Source organism: Chrysochloris asiatica, unplaced genomic scaffold (genome assembly GCF_000296735.1).
Source record: "Chrysochloris asiatica unplaced genomic scaffold, ChrAsi1.0 scaffold00458, whole genome shotgun sequence".
Taxonomy (NCBI): Eukaryota; Metazoa; Chordata; class Mammalia; order Afrosoricida; family Chrysochloridae; genus Chrysochloris; species Chrysochloris asiatica.
The window spans coordinates 939,007-956,125 of record NW_006408976.1 but is presented as its reverse complement, the minus strand read 5'-3'; the positions used below and the strand labels follow the sequence as shown (position 1 = coordinate 956,125).

General features: G+C 40.5%; 1 protein-coding gene across 3 annotated transcripts in view; it reads left to right on the top strand.

Annotated features, from left to right (window-relative positions):
- The window catches only part of LYN (v-yes-1 Yamaguchi sarcoma viral related oncogene homolog), a 188,353-nt gene extending 171,476 nt beyond the window's left edge, over positions 1 to 16,877 (top strand). For all 3 annotated transcript variants that reach the window (XM_006877293.1, XM_006877291.1, XM_006877292.1), the window contains 3 exons: positions 6,961 to 7,114; positions 9,059 to 9,190; positions 16,505 to 16,877. In XM_006877293.1, the coding sequence (XP_006877355.1) occupies positions 6,961 to 7,114; positions 9,059 to 9,190; positions 16,505 to 16,707 (489 nt within the window). In that variant the 3' untranslated portion in view covers positions 16,708 to 16,877. The remainder of the gene's footprint in view (positions 1 to 6,960; positions 7,115 to 9,058; positions 9,191 to 16,504) is intronic.
- Positions 16,878 to 17,119: the final 242 nt, after the last annotated feature.

Sequence of the window (17,119 nt, the reverse complement as noted above, 5' to 3'; positions counted from 1 at the left end):
CTTTCTATGGTGATGCTTTTGGCTATTCCTTTCTCTCCCCCTCCAGTGTCTATTTTATAATATAATGCAAGGAAAACCAAGATTTAAAAGACAGCCAAGCATCTTAACATTATTCCCACCCCTTTCCCTATTCCAGCCATGTCTCAATCTCTGTATCCCAGAGCCCTGTTGTTCCAAGGTTGTGCATATATCATTATTTACCTCTGTCCCACTTAGCCCATTGAGACCTGTCTGATTGTTCTCCCATGTGCTTTGTTCTTCCATTCCCCTCTCCCTACTTGTATATTCCCCCCCTCCCCAGCACCCAAACTATCCTGTGTCTATTCCCTGCCATGTGCTCCACCTTCCCCTCCCTCCCCTCACCCACCCCCAACATCCCAACAATCAACAAAGAATCACCCCCCCACCCCCACTTTAGTATGGGTTCTTTTCCTTAGTCTGTGATGCTATTCTTATTCAATTTGTCATTCCCAGCGTAGTAAATCATAGGTACAAAATGGCCAGCATCAGTCCATTTCAGCTCACTATTGCCCTGGATATGGAGTCCTGGTGTCATGCTGTAGGATAAGCACAGGACTGCGAAGTCAGTTTGAACCACAAGGCCGTCAGTTCAAACTTACCAGCAGCTCCTCAGAAACCCTATTTAGGGTTGCTATGAGTCGGAACCAACTCGACGGTACTTAATGATAAAATCCACCTTTTTGCATTCACTTCATTTTTTACAACTTCCAATTTTCCTAGATTCATACTTTGTACATTACATTGGACTTCCAATAGATGTTTGTGGCTGTTTCTCCTCATTTTGAGTTATGTACCATCAGCAAATTCTGGTCTTGGAAGCTTTACTGCATTTGTGTTATCACAGTCAACTCTTCTTTGAGGAGGCAGCTCTTCCCCAGTTTTATTTTGAGTGTCATCCACCTGAGGGGCTCATCTTCTGGCACTATAGCTGACAATACTCTGGTGCTATTCGTACTGTTTTCATCTTCCAACACTACATCTGACAATGTTGCGCTGTTATTTATAAAGTTTTCCGTAGCTAAACATTCAGAAATAGGCTACCTCTCCTTCTTCCTTTACAACCTCAGGAATCCTATACGGAGTTGCTATGAGTGTAAATCCATTCAATGGTCGTGGGTTTGGGCTTAGGTATAGAGTTCTTTAGATGAGAGACCATTTTCTGCTTAATTTTAGCATAGATGCTTTTCTCCGATAGAGGATTGCCTTATCTCAGATGTGAATAATTCAACATCCTTTTAATTTCCCTCTTGTCAAGCATTAGACAAATTGTTCCTAAACCTTTTTGTTCCATTTAACAACTCTAAACCATTCATTCTCACATTCTCAATGGGGCAAGAATGCCATCAAGGGAGTGTAATTTGTTCTTGGGAGGAAGGATGAAAAAAGCTTGTTGTCAACTACCCTTGAGGCTCATGTTGTTCCAATTCAGAGACCCTGTATAGGGCTTGTGAGGCTTTCAGTTTCGGGGGAAGCAGAAAGCCTCATCTTTCTCCTGAGGGGAGCAGATGGCAGTCTCAGAGCAGGGACCTTCTGGTTCGCAGTCCAGTTCTTAATGTATGGTGCCATTCTATAGGATTTCTGAGGAGTGGCTAGTAGGTTTGAAATGCTGACCTTTGTTCATCCTGTGACACCACACCAAGATTCCTTGTTAAGGATAAATAATTTAAATAAATTTTAATTGTATTTTCTCATCATGGGGACAGTTGTTTTTTTTTTTTTTTTAAAGGCTGAGAACTCTGTTCTAGTTGTACTATTGTTTGGCATTTAAGTCTAAACTTTCTGAAGGGTGAAGTTTTGACTTAATGACAATGAATCCTGGGAGTAAACGTCAAAATTTTTTTCTCTCTTCTAAAATGGGAATCCTAGTGTGGCAATGTAGGATAAGCACTAGACTCCAAGGTTGGTTTGTACTGCAAGGTCAGTGGTTCAAACTCACCAGCCGCTCCTTGGAAACCCTATAGAGGATCGCTATGAGTTGGAACTGACTTGACGGCACTTAACAACAACAAGTTAAGAAGTGCAAAGGGGCTCTGGGGAAGAGCTCTCACCTTTCATGAGGGAGCCCTGGGTTTGATTCCAGGCCAAAGTACTTCATGCCTAACCACTATCCATCTGTCAGTGGAGGCTTGAGTGTTGCTGAATAGGCTTCATTGGAGCTTCTAGACTAAGAAAGACTGGGAAGAAAGGCCTGGCGATCTTCTTCTGAAAAAAAAAACAGCCAATGAAAACCTTATGTATCACACAACAATATGATTCCATTGTTCTTGGGGTTGCTAGCAGTCACAGGCCTACTTGATGGCAGCTGACATCAGCAACAAGTAAAAAGTAATCTCTTGAGGAAAGTTTAGGCTCCCAGAATCACTATCCTATACTGAATGATTCTTGTTAATTTTATCAAGTGCAATGGGTGACTTTGCTCAGACACCTCTGGGTTTCATATGGGCTTTCTCCTTCACATATCACTGTCAGCAGGTTATTTCACCTCTCCTCAGCCTCATTTGCATCAGTACAATGGAAATAAAACCTACTTAATATATTTGTTATTAAGATGAAACGTGAACTAAGTATAAAGAATGAAAAATAGTATCTGGCACATATATAATATATGTTTAATTAGTAGAGAGTGGGAAGTAGCAGTTTTTATTATTATGTGTTGTTATCATTGTATTATCATTATCTGTTATTATCATTATTGGCATCAGGATACAATATCTTCAAACACAAAACAATATAACAGTCTCTGAATCAAACTGATGCTTTCCTTACCAGATTTGCCCCTGATGTGACTCCGTTAGGAGGCAGCCTTGCAGCTAATGGAGCAAGGAAAATGCAGGGCTGACAGGACACCAAGGCTGCTTTGATGTATTTCCATGGCAGCTCTTACCTAAGTGCTGCCAATAGCTTCACCAACTGCTCCTTGGAGAGAAGGAGAGTATTCCATGGAGGAAAGCTGATCCTTCAAGCCACTGCCAAAATAGTCTCTGATTTCTTCCTGCTATTATGAAACAACAGGATTCATTCTAGCCAAAGTAAATACAACAACCACCCCCACCCTCCACACACACACACACACACACACACACACACACACAAAAGACAGAAAGAAAAATTAAGAGATTTTTAAAAAGAAACCAAGAATGAATTATACCTGCAGACCAGTGAAATAGTAATAAGAGTAAACTATTTTTATATAAAAGGATTGTTTTGATCTTTTATCATCTTCTAAGGAGCTCTGGTAGCATAGTGGTTACAAATCGGGCTGTGAACTTTAAGGTCAGCAGTTCGAAACTACCAGCTGTTCCATGGGAGAAAGATGAGGCTTTCTGCTCCCGAAAAGATTCACAGCCTCGGAAACCCTGTACAGGGTCTCTATGGGTCGGAACTGACTCCATGGCACATAACTACCACCACCAAGCAAGCCTTATGGAGTCCCAGTGTGGCACTGTGGGTTAGTGCTCCAGACTGTAAAACTGTTTGAACTGCAAGGTCGGGAGTTCAAGTTCACCAGCGGCTCCTTGGAAACCCTGTACAGATTCACTATGGCACTTAACAACAACACTCGACAGCACTCAACAACAACAAGAAGCAAGTCCTGTTATGGTATTGTGGGTTAATGTACTGGACTGCAAAGTCAGTTTGAATTTCAAGGTCACCAGTCATTCCTCAGAAACCCTATGTAGGGTCGCTATGGTTCAGAACCGATTCGACAGCACTTAAAACAAAACAAGCAAGTCATATCTAAACCTTTCCATTTGCTCCCATACCTATTATTTTTTTCAACTTGGCTAATGCCATTTTTTTTTACATCTTAGTCTTCGTTAATACAATTATTATTGTTTGGAATCTGAGCTCCTTAAAGCATGCTGGCGTGGACAAGAAAGCCAAGATAAACAGCTTGATGCAAATCTGCTAGTATTTCAGTGAATCATTTAAAAATGCATTCAGCTGGATGTAAATGCACAAGTTGGCTTGTTGTTGTGATGTGCCGTGGAGTCGGTTCCGACTCATAGCAACCCTGTACAGGGTTTCCGAGGCTGTAAATCTCTATAGGTGCTTGAAAGCCTTATCTTTCTCCCACGGAGCAGCTAAAACTCTTACCAAGTTTCCAGAAAGCTTTTCTTCATCAGCAGACCATCTCAAGCAGTTCTGAATAAATGACATTTGGTCCCATGTCATTGAAGTTAGTGCAACGAGTGCTCACCCATGGGGAACAACCAGCAGCCCCAGGAGAGGATCCAGTAGGGCTGCATGGTGATAACTCAAAGGCTAGAGATTCAGTCTACCTAAAAGCACCTCCGAAGAAAAGTCTGGCATTTTACTTCTGAACAATCAGTCCAGTAAACCCTGTGGAACACACTTCTACTCTGACACTCATGGGGTCTCTGTGAGTTGGAATCAACTCAGCAGCAGCTGGTTAATTTATACCTGGTACTCAAGCTTTAGAAATGGTAGAACTAGCATGGAGTAGTGGGAAAAGGAACCTGAATGGGGTGCTGGTAGTCCATGCACCATGGTTTCCATTAACTGTTGGCTTTAGGAATCCATTGTTCCATCTGAGCAAGCATTGCTGCCCCATCCCTGGAGGCCCAAACTTTAAGATCCATTGTATTATAATTTTCTATCTTTCCATTGTTTTACACAACCGCAGCCTGATTTTCACTCCCAAATTTTCTCTGTGTCAAGGGCTCGTTCTTGTGAATCTTGTTGAATTTGAGGCCCTGGCAGAGCACAGGAAGCACAGGGAAGGGTCCACTCTTGCCTCCCAGCCTCTGTCAGCATTATCGACACCTGTCTTCCACCATCACAGTGCCGCCCACTATATAATGACCTTCTCTAGTTACTTCCTACTCCTGGTGTGTGGCTGCAGTTTTCCTCAAGAACACCACACACTTCAGAGGTACCCTGCCTCTCATGTCCTTGGGAGTGCCAACCATTTGCTGACTTGCTGGAGAGACTGCTTTATACACGTTCTAGAATCAGTTAAAGGTTGTGCGACTTGTGAGTGCTAGGAGAAGAGGCAGGTGGACTTATTCATGCTCTCCAGATCAGTTCTGCTGTCCTTGTCAGCTGACACTCTGCTCAGTTCTGAAATTCCTGGGAGGACAGAGTCCTTTGTTCTGAGCCTGGTGTCTAACTTGCTGCCTCCTGTGCTAAGAGCTGGGACATTGGTAGTGTATTGCCCCGTCAGAGTGAAATGCTGGACTAACTGGACATTGAGACTGACATAGCACACAGGACATGTGGCTGTAAAAATGTTGTTGCAGTTGTTAAGTGCCATCAAGTCAGTTGAGGAGTGGTTGGTAAACTTGAACCACTTGTTCTTGAACCACTGACTTGTGGTTCAAACCAACTTTGAGGGCATTAACCCACAGCAACACTGCACCAGGACTTCAATGTAAAATTTGTGTCTACCAAATTGATGAAGCAGAGTGTTCTGGTAATATAGAAAACCTAGCATGTTTTCCAAAGAATTGTCTTTGGCTTGAGAAGAGGTGGGGTCACATGAGTGAAGGTTCCAATAGAAACAAGTAAGACCAGAAAAGCAATGAGACATGACTTTGCATCTGGAGGTGTTTATAGTCTGGTTATCATACCAACAATACATCTATATAAAGATAATCGTGAAGTTATTATCAGTAGATGCAAATGATTTTTGCACAAATTGGATGTTGCTGGCCAGTAAAGAAGAATTCTAGAGAAGTTTCAGGGAAGGCTCCTGGGCAGAAACAATTGACTGGGATAGAAGGAAGAGCACTTCAGGCTGAGAGAAGGGCCTGAATTTCCAGTAACAATGAGCTCATCTTTCACTTAGTCTGAACGCTCTACTGAAATCTGTTCAGAATAAAAGCATCCTCTGACAGACAGGTGGTGGCTGTGTATGAAAGTCCTGATGATCTCCTTCAGGAAACCAGATGACGTAAACCCTTTGGATCACAACCTTCCATTGTGCTTTAGGTCAGCATGAGTCAGAGTCCAACTCCATGGCAGCTAATAAAATTTCTCCTGGAGCCACATACCCCGGCCAGTGGAGGGCTTGAATTGAGTGGGAGCAGGGAGGTGATTGGTGTGGTGCTGTAGGACCAGTCTTCAACTACAAGGTCAGTTTGAACTGCAAGGTCGGTGGTTCAAGCTCACCAGCCGCTCCTTGGAAACCCTGCACAGGGTCTCTATGAGTCAGAACTGACTCAATGGCACTTAACAACAACAGCATTGCAGGTGAAGGAGGCAGTACACATGCTGAAGGCCCTCTGAGCTGAGCCCCTAGAATTCAAGTTCCAATCTAGCACATTCCTGTATGGCATAATCCTAACTACAATTTTCCCTTTAGCTGCTCATAATGACACTGCTTAGTTTTCTTTTTGTTTGTTTGTTTTAAAATCCTTCACTATATAATTTGGTAATTATTTTTTTAAACCTAATTTTAGAACGATGGCACATTTTTATTAAGCACCAGATTTTCATCTCTCCTGTTTTACTCTTTGAATCTCTGATTCTCTTCTGCTGCTGTCTTCTATGGTCAGACCGAACCTCTCAGATCTTCCTGGAGGGATTGTGTAGAAAGCATGGAAAATTGTTCCCATGATCTGTTTGTAAGCTGACAGGTGATGTTACTGGACACCCCAATAAATGATTTGTGTTAGAATATCACTTTTTCCGTGGGGGGAATGACATCTATCTGTCCACACGTGAGAACTTAGTAATGTTTTAAAAAGATTCTCTACACTTTAGAAATGTTGAGAAATGCTGCTATTGAGAAAAAGAATGACCATTGTTGGAGAATTAGAATCGTTGTTTTAAAAAGGACTCCAAACAGTGCTTGTAATTTATTTACTCGCAGAAACAAAAGGATTTCAAGTACTGGTGTTTAGTGTGTGCTGGCTGGCACTATCCAAGAGCCTAAACTTGGGAATGAGAGTGAAAACCTTTTTCTCTGTTCAGATTGCAGAAGGAATGGCGTACATCGAGAGGAAGAGTTATATCCACCGAGACCTACGAGCTGCCAACGTCCTTGTGTCGGAGTCTCTGATGTGCAAAATCGCTGACTTTGGCCTTGCCCGTGTCATTGAGGACAATGAGTACACTGCGCGGGAAGGTAGGCTCTCGTAGCAGTGGTTTGCTTTTTGTTGTTTAGCTTGGCATGTTGTGTTTCTAACAAAGCAATTTCAATGTTCATCATACTACAATTTACTTTGCATATTATTAAAAATTAATGATTGGTTTATCATGCTGTTATAATCAATTTTCTTTAATTATCCTCTTGATTAACACTACATGATGCTTTTATAAAGCTTAAACCCGAAAAACACAAACAACAAATCCCCACTGCCGTTGGTAAATTCTGACTCATATGACCCACTGTATAAGACAGGGTATAACTGCCCCATTGGACTTCCAGAGGGCTCAGTGGCCCAGGTTTCTGCTGTGGTTAGGATCTGAAAGAACCAAATGCTTTCGTGACATTCCTGGTGATTGCTAAGCAAGGAATAGTTTTCATTAAACTGTCACACGGGTTATTTCTGGTGCCTTCTGGAAAATGTTTGCACAATTTAGAGAGGTGACAAATTTAATGTTGTTTCAATTTGTTGAGAATTTCTCTGCTTTTATCATGTTTAAAGTTGATTTTTTTCCCCCCTCCTCAAGCCTGTGTCCTCTTAAGCAGTTTTTTTATTTTATTTTACTTTTTTTCTTGAGTGGCTTTGATAGCTCTACCAGTATCTATGAACTTAAATGATCACTTCAGAAAGGCAGATGGAGGAGGATGAGTGAAGGAAAAGATGGAATTACATAAAATAGTTACAATGTATTGGACATTGACATAATTCTAAATGCTCTTCATACATTAGCTTATTTACCTTTACAGTGCCACTGTGTGACAATTATTATTATTGTTATTCACATTTATAGATGAGGAAACTGAGAGATTATGTAGCTTTCCAAAGTTACAGTAAGTGGTAGAACCAGGGTTCAAATTGGAATTCTAGCCCTAAAGTACATGAGCTGAAATTTACTAAACTGTCTCTTAGAAATGCTCATCAGTGACTGTTGTTAGTTGCTGTCAAGTCAATTTGAACTTATGAAGACATGATTGAGTAGTTCTGCTGAATTTAGTGGGTCTAAAGTACTCACCAGGAGTCCCTGGGTGGTGGTGCAAGTGGTTAATGTAGTCAGCTGCTTACTGAAAGTTTGGAGGTTCAAAGACACTTGAGAAGAAAGGCTTGGTGACCTACTTCTGGAAAACCAGTCACTGAAAACTCTCTTGACACACAGTATGGATACGAGTTGATGTTAACTCATGGACAGCTGGTAGAAGCTTACCACGAGTATTTTCACGAGAGATGTGTGGTGTCGTGCTGAGAGCTAAATGGCCCTCAGCCTTACCAGCACCACACCAGAAGCCTGATGTCACCAGTAACTCATTCTAGGTAGATCATCATTCCACCCAATAACTAAAAGTTTAATTCTGTTTCTTCCTACCAAATGAAAGAATGGGACATTATTTTCCAAAATCTGAAATAGCATCTGTGATTTTTAATTGTATAGACTTAAAGGTATTTATCCACAGATGTATAAAACCCAATTCTGTTGAGCCAATTCCAACTCATAATGACTTCTATTCCATAGCAACATTGTATGTGTTAATTAAAGAAACTATGAATGCTAAGGTGTATGTATTTTCTGGCATTCAAGGGAAAATGAACAAACTGAGAATGAATTTCTTTATGTTCAACTTCATAATCTTTTGTGCTTAAAACTGCCTAGTTATATCTTTGGGAGGAGACCCAAGAAGCTTTGCTTCATAAGAGGGTATCAACCAAAAGGGAAACAAAAGAAGGAGGCAGATATTTTTAGTATAATGTTTTATACCATTTCTATTTTGTATTATATGTATATGTTATGTTGTATATTCAAAATAAATAAGGTTTTTGTGGGTTTTTGTTTTTTTTTTTCTTTTTGAAGAAACGTGTGAGGGTTACACATGCATGACTATTTGTTTAAGCTCAAATGCCAAATTAAAATCCTTTATCTTCTTCTTTAGGTGCTAAGTTCCCTATTAAGTGGACAGCCCCAGAAGCCATTAACTTTGGATGTTTCACTATTAAGTCTGATGTGTGGTCCTTTGGAATTCTGCTGTATGAAATTGTTACTTACGGGAAAATTCCCTACCCAGGTACCGTTTATCCATTTCCATTCAAGTGGCATATATGAGAAAAAAGTTGAATTGCAAGGAAGGCATAAAAAGAACTTGACTATACATACAGATGTAGTAGCTCAAAATACCAACTGAGAGGGAAGGAGTCTTCACATCAAGTATTAATCCTATCCCCTCTGTATACAGGGTAGCTAGGGACGGGCAACTTAGACATCGGCTACCTAAAATGAGGGGGCGATAAAGGCAAGAAGTGACTGGCTTACTAGTTTTCAGTAGGGAGTTTAGTTTCACAATGTGCAGGGGAAGGTAGAATACCCACTGAATAGTTTTCATCTTGTCTAGATGGGTCTGGTGAAAGGAGATGGGGATAAAATTCCTATGATTCAATAGTGAGTAATTGTTATCATGACTAATTGGCAACTGTCACAACTGTAAAGGTAGAAGATTTGTAACATAAAGGGGGGAGTAGTTAGTCGTACATTCCAGGAATAGAGGACCCTAGGAACATCCAGGGAGATGAGCATGAGAGGAATATGGAGAGAAGCAGCAACTCTAGAGATGGAGGTAGAGATGAGGACATGGAGAGAGGGAGCAGCTGAGGACTCTGAACTCATAGAAAGAGAGGAATTGGGTGCTGGCGGCCAGGAGGCAGGCTTGCAGAATGTGCCCTTTGGTTGTTTAAATTATTATATATTCCTGAGTGTTTTTGTGTGCATACCTCCTCTCCCCCACCAAAAAAAAACAACAGAGGGAATGGAAGCAAATACTGTTGAATGATGATGCACGGAGGAAGCTAATCATTGTAATGAAATTATGGTGTAAAGCTGATGCTCTCCCATGTAAAATATCACTCAGTTCACAATAAAAACTTAAAAAAAAAAAAAAAAGAAGGCATAAAAATAATCCCATCTTTTCAACAGATAAGAATAAGCATTTTGTTGTAGAATTTGATATTATTTGTTTTTAGGAGGAACTGTTCTAAAATATGCTTATACATTTCTCTGTGCCTTACTTTATTAAATGCATATTTTAAATTTTCTTTTCTTCACAAACTAATTCAATCACCCTAACATTCTGAAGAAGTCCTGGTGTGGCATTGTGGGTTAATGTGCTAGACTGCAAAGTCAGTTTGAACGGAAAGGCTGGTAGTTCAAGCTCACCAGTCGCTCCTTAGAAACCCTCTACAGGGTCACTATGGGTGGGAACCAACTCAACAGCACTGAACAATGGCAATGTTCTGAATGTGTCTGCCCCTGTCTTTGTATTCAAGATGGCAGAATGAATTCATTGCAGTTACTCCCTTCAAGAAACGCATCTGATGGCAAAGGAAACAGACAGATAATGGTGACTTTGTAATACTTGTTTAGTTGGTTTTGAAACAGAAGTTTGTATAAAGTTGTGTAGAGTTTCTACCTTTTCACAACAATTCCTACCCTCTCTCGTGGTGACCTTCCCCCATTCCTCTTCTGAGACTGTGTATCTTCTTCATTAAGCTTTGCACCTTGTGAGACCATGATACTGACTTAGTCATTCTTGTATTCTCAGAGCTCATGCAAGCTGGTAGCCTATATTAAGTACTAAAAAAAGTGCTTATTGAAGGGATGCATAGTGGAATATAAAATTGTTTGTCTTTTGAGTTCACTAGCCAGTGGATGTTTGATTTCTTTAACCAAGTAACAGACCAATTACCCAGGTATCAGATATGATTTTCAAGGCCTGGCTGAGGTCTCTCCCTTCTCATTCTCTCTCCCATAAGACTTGTCATATAATTACTTTATTTTGTTTGTTGGTTTACCTGCACGCCTGCATGCACGCACGCACACACACAAACACACACACATGAGAGAGACTTCAGATTCCTGCTTCTAACTTCTTCTAACTTCTAACTAAGCCATGCTCCCTAGATAGGATGGAGTATGTTTGTCCTTTATCTGTGTCATTGAGAGTATTCTTCAGAGTCAGACAGACATTCAAGAATGAAGAAGCAGTGAGACAGAGTAACAGTAGAAAAATGTCTTTTCTGTGGACATATTCTGACTTTTTGTGAAACTGAGAAATCTCTAGGAAAGAGATGAAACATATTCCAAACCAAGTGTGCATGTCCAGTTGCTGTTCATATCATCCCAGATATTAGTCTTCCCATTGGGATCCCAATGCTTCACTTTCCATTCAGAAATAACCATAGATATTCCTTTTGTATTGTGTCCAAGTGAGCTAGCTTTGCCAGTTAATAAAAACTAAAGCTATGCTGAAGCCACATCATGTTATTGAGCCCAAAATCCAAAATAAAGTGATAAGTAAATCTGTCACTTTGTTTCAAGTAACGAGAATCAAATGAAGTCTTCCAATTTCACAAATATTTGAAGACCGTGTTTCTGAAGTAGACTTGAGTAAAATTAGTTACTCATGTAAACAGCTTTCAAGAGATTATAACGTTTGTCTGGATCTTACCATTTTAAAACCAAAGACAAAAGGAATTATACCACTGTAGGGATTAAATCCAGAAGGACCCTATAGTACCTTTATTCGACCTATCCTTAAAAGAAGAAAGTTTAGCACAGCATCTCAAACTTTACTGATCATGACCCATAGTAAGAAATACACAGAGACCCATTCTCCATATAAAACAAAAGAATCACAAAACTGTACTGAGTTGAATTGGTATGTTTTGCTATATTCTTACAACACTTAAAATTTTTTGTTGTTGATGATGTTTATTACTTTCTGACTAAAAGTTTAACTGTATTTGTATTTTTACACCCAATTCCAGAGAGGAATATAATGGTATATTACCAGTAATAGGAAGATTTACCACAATAAACTTTTTAAAACAAAAAAGATTTTTTCCATTGATTTGTACAAGTTACATAACAAATTGTTTAAATCCCCAGTTTACCACCCAACAAAGATTTTATAAACAGAGATGCAGACAGGTAATCCAGAAATAAGCTTTTTAAAAAGATTCTTTAGAAACCTGCAGATAAACTCATTAAAGCATGATATATAAAATATATCCTATTGCTATGTTCTAGTTCTAAAAATTCTTTGCAAATCTTAAACTGTTTCAATGTAACCTAAAAGCTAAAAGAACAAGGATTCGTTTACCAAAGTGAAAACGATTGCCAAGCCATGCATAGTGATTCCTGAGAGGAATGCATAGGGAATAGAAGCAAACATAGTTAAAAGCCAGAAGTAGCCATGTAGATCTACTTGAGAAGAATAAATAAAAAATTAGAATCATTGACTAATTTCCAAAATCCTACTTATATACTTGATAGAACAAATCATTTTCTTTCTGAGATTATCTAACAACATTCTTTTTAATGACAATGTTGTTGTTGTTGTTAAGTGCCGTCGAGTCGGGTCCGACCCATAGCGACCCTGTACAGGGTTTCCGAGGGTGTAAATCTTTACGGGAGTAGAAAGCCTCATCTTTCTCCCGCGGAGTGGCTGGTAGTTTCGAACTGCTGACCTTAAGGTTCGCAGCCCGATTCGTAACCACTACACTATTATCTGCTTATAATTTCTGGGTGAAGTCAGCTTCTCAGGCTAAAACTATGTATCTGTTTACATAAAATGTAATGTAGCTTTGCTCTCTGATTCATTCACTACTTTCTTTCTACTCCTGCACAACTTTATACATACCCCTCTTTGTTTTTACAGGAAGTACTAAAATCCAGCAAAGCAGGTACTATTTTTACCATGTGACAGATGAGGAAACAGTCTTAGAGTTTCAATGACTTAATCAAATTACCAGTAAAGCTAGATTTGTCTTACTACAAAAGGTCTTTATGTATTGCCTCACATGGTAGAACATATGGGAAAAATAAATAAATAAGAAACCCTACTGCCATTGAGTTAATTCCAATTTACAGTGACCTTATCTAGGGTTTCTAAGGCGGAGTCCTGGTATGGCTCTGTGGGTTAATGCACCAGACTGCAAAGCCATGTGAACTGCAAGGTTGGAAGTTCAAGCTCATGAGCTGCTCCTCGGAAACCCTATACAGGGTCACTATGGATCAGAACCAACTCGCCAGCATTTCACAACAACACAACAACAACACTGTAAACTTTATGGGTGCAAATGGCCTCATCTTTCTCCTTCAGAGCAGCTGGTGGATTTGAACTGCCAACCTTGTAGTAAGCAGTCCAATGCTTATCCTACTGCACCACCAGCACTCAGAAAAGAATATAAAAATAAATCAAATCTAAAGAACCGAGCTGACTACAGCTCCTTGCTAAAAAACAAAACAAAACTATGGAGCATTGTTGTACTTGGGCACACATGTCCCCAGGAGTTTGAATCAACTAGATAGCAACTGGTTTGTTTTTGGTATGTAGTAAAGGAATACCCAGTCAAAACAACAAAAATACTTTTATGATGTGCATGCAGTACATTGTGACTTTGTTTTATTCTGTTATAATTTATTTTTTAAATACTAGTTTGTGGTTGTTGTTAGGTGCCATTGAGTCAGTACCCACTCATAGTGACACTATGCACACAGAATGAAACACTGCCAAGTCGTACGCAAACCTCACAATTGTTGCTACTAAAATACTGGTGGCTGTTGTTGTTGTTGTTAAGTGCCATCAAGCCAGTTCTGACTCATAGTGACTCTGCATAGGGTTTCCAAGGAACAGCTGGTGGATTTGAACCTCCAACCTTGCAGCTTAGACTGACCTTGCAGTCCAGCACATTATCCTACAGTGCCACACCAAAATACTGGTTGTTGTTAAGTGCCGTCAAGGTGGTTCTCACCCATAGCGACCTTGTATAGGGTTTCCGAGGCATGGCTGGTGAGCTTGAACCACCAACTTTGTGGTTTAAACTGACTTTGCAATCCAGTGCATTAACCCACAAAGCCACACCAGGACTCCAAAATACTGGTTGTTGTTGTTAAGTGCCATCAAGTCGATTCCGACCCATAGCAACTCTGTATAGGGTTTTCAAGGAACAGCTGGTGAGCTTGAACTACCAGCCTTGCAGTTCAAATGACTGTGGTCTGATGCATTAGCCCACAGTGCCACACCAGGAATTTAAAATACTGGTTGTTGTTGTTGTGAAGTGTCGGCAAGTCGGTTTCAACCCATAGCGACCCTGTACAGGGTTTCTGAGGAGCAGCTGGTGAGCTTGAACTGCCGACCTTGCAGTTCAAACGGCTTTGCAGCCTGGTGCATTAACCCACAGCACCACACCAGGACTCCAAAATACTGGTGTTGTTGTTGTTGTTAAGTGCCATCGAGTCGGTTACGACCCATAGCGACCCTGTACAGGGTTTCCGAGGGTGTAAATCCTTACGGGAGTAGAAAGCCTCATCTTTCTCCCGCGGAGCGGCTGGTAGTTTCGAACCGCTGACCTTTAGGTTCGCAGCCCGATTCGCAACCACTACGCTACCAGAGCTCCTTCCAAAATACTGGTAGCACCTGAAAAATAAAAATAAAGGCATTGATCTCAAGTTGGGGCATGGCCTACAATTGAAAAAAAATGATTAGAGAATAAGTTCAAAAGAAGTTTCTATGTCACATCTAAAAGAAGTAGTAGACGAAAAACCAAAAAACAAAGCCCTAAAGCTTACCTGTGTTTTAGAAGAGGGCTTTGGTGGTTCCGTAGTAAAATTATTGCCTTCCACTCTAGAGACCCAGGTTTGATATACAGCCAGTGTATTTCATGTGCAGCCACTCGCTGTTTGTCAGGGAAACATGAGTGTTGCTGTAATGCTGAACATGTGTCAGCAGAGCTTCTAGACTACGGTGGTGTTGTGAGAAAAGACCTGGCAACGGCCTTCTAAAAGTCAGCTGTGAAAATCCTATAGATTACAACAGTTTGATCTGTAACCAGTCATAGGACCTGGTAGCACTTCATTTCATTTCATTGTACTTTAGTAGCGTAATGGTTATGAATTGGGCTGCGAACCTCAGGGTCAGCAGTTCGAAACTACCAGCGGTTCCGGGGGAGAAAGATGAGGCTTTCGGCTCCCGTAAAGATTTACAGCCTCAGAAACCCTGTACAGGGTCGCTGAGTCGGAACTAACTCCATGGCACACAGCAGCAGCAGCAGTGCATAACATGCACAATGTTATGGTAGGGAAAGGAGATAGTCATAGAAAGGAAATTGGGTATGGAGAGTGAAGTTCTCCCATATGCCACAGAATATTAGATATAATCTACATGAAAAGATTCTACATGAAATACAACTCCTCCCCAGAAGAGTGTACATGCCTGCAGAATATACCAACCATGCAAATGTGAATAAGTTCTACAACTCCTAAACGAGCACATTTCTCTATCGCATTTTAATAATGGAGGAAAATATTATTGTTAAAATAATCCTGTTCTTTTTCAAAGCTATTCTCAGTATCAGAGATCTACATATGGTTCAGCTTCTGAACTACCCTGAGACAGCTGACCGCTTGAAAATCCTCCCTACTGAAGAGCACCCTGGTTCCTTCAAGGGATGCAGAGAATACGCAAATTTGAGCTTTGACTCTGGCGAGTACTGAGACTGAAACGACATCCTGAGCAAGCAAAGTAGCTCCACTTGAGAACTATGATTGGGACCTAATTTTTCTTCCCTGGGTTAATACCTCTCTCTTAAATGACAGTGAGTCCCACATGATATACCGCCACAGGCAGGTTTAGTCCAGATTACCAGAGTCACTGTTTCTTTCCAAGTAAATCCCTAAGCAATTGGTCTGAGTTCAGGATGCTGACATTTGTAAGTAAATTTACAATGAAAAACTGACTTTAAAACAATGCTGGCATGAGATAATATATGTGAAAATATTTTTTTATTTTTTATTTTTTGCCAACGGGGCACTGAACTTCTCTTAAGGGTAATGGAAAAATTCAGAATGGTCAGTAGTGATCATTGAACCATATATGAGGAACATACTTAGTGTGACTGAATAGTCCATGTAAAGGTTATTGATATGGCAAATACTTTATTACCTATATATTTATCACAATAAAAAGTTTATTTTTAAAATGATGTTTTGGTAAATGAATTACAGGTAGATGTTGAAAAATGACAAAAGAAATTAAGTCAGAGAGAATTAAAATTTGAGGTTGAGTGGTTAATTCAGAAAATCAGTCAAGTCTAATATCTTTTACCAATAAAGGCAATGTACTTTGTCTTCTACCAACCACATTTGCCTGTTTTTTCTGTCCTGACTTGCTTCATACTAAAATTTACATCTTTGGTTGCTTTACAAAAATGTCTTTTAGCTTCTACAGCTTACGTTATTAATGGCTGCTAAAAGTGGTAACAGAGAGAACAGCGCAATGCTTGATGTTTCAGCCTGAATTCTAACTGTTGTGTTTTGTTTGTCGTAGGGAGAACCAATGCTGATGTGATGGCTGCCCTGGCTCAGGGCTATAGGATGCCCCGGATGGAGAACTGCCCTGATGAGCTTTATGACATCATGAAGATGTGCTGGAAGGAGAAGGCAGAGGAGAGGCCCACATTTGATTACTTACAGAGCGTCCTGGATGATTTCTACACAGCAACAGAAGGGCAGTATCAGCAGCAGCCTTAGCACACAGGGAGATAGATCTGTGCCCAGGGCAGGGATGGTTGTGTTGGCTGTCTCATTTCAAAAGGAAAAATCACAAACACTGGCTGCAGTAGTTAATTGTGTGCTTGGACCATCCATGATGCCTGCTTTCTGACAGCAGGGGCTAAGAACTCAGGAAGAACACGCCTCTACACAACAAAGGATTCTCTTCTAGACTCAGGCCTCTTGGTTTGCAGCGTGGACTGCAAACTCACTGACTGTCTTGCTCTGCTAGACCGATCTTTAAATCCAGCCATCTGGGAAGAGAACACCTGTCCTACGCAAAATGTACCCATTCTGACCCTGTGTTTACATTTGGGCATGTGACCCAAAGTTTCAGAGACCACAGCAACAAATCCCAAGTAGTAGCAGATGTTAAAATAACCAGATGTTC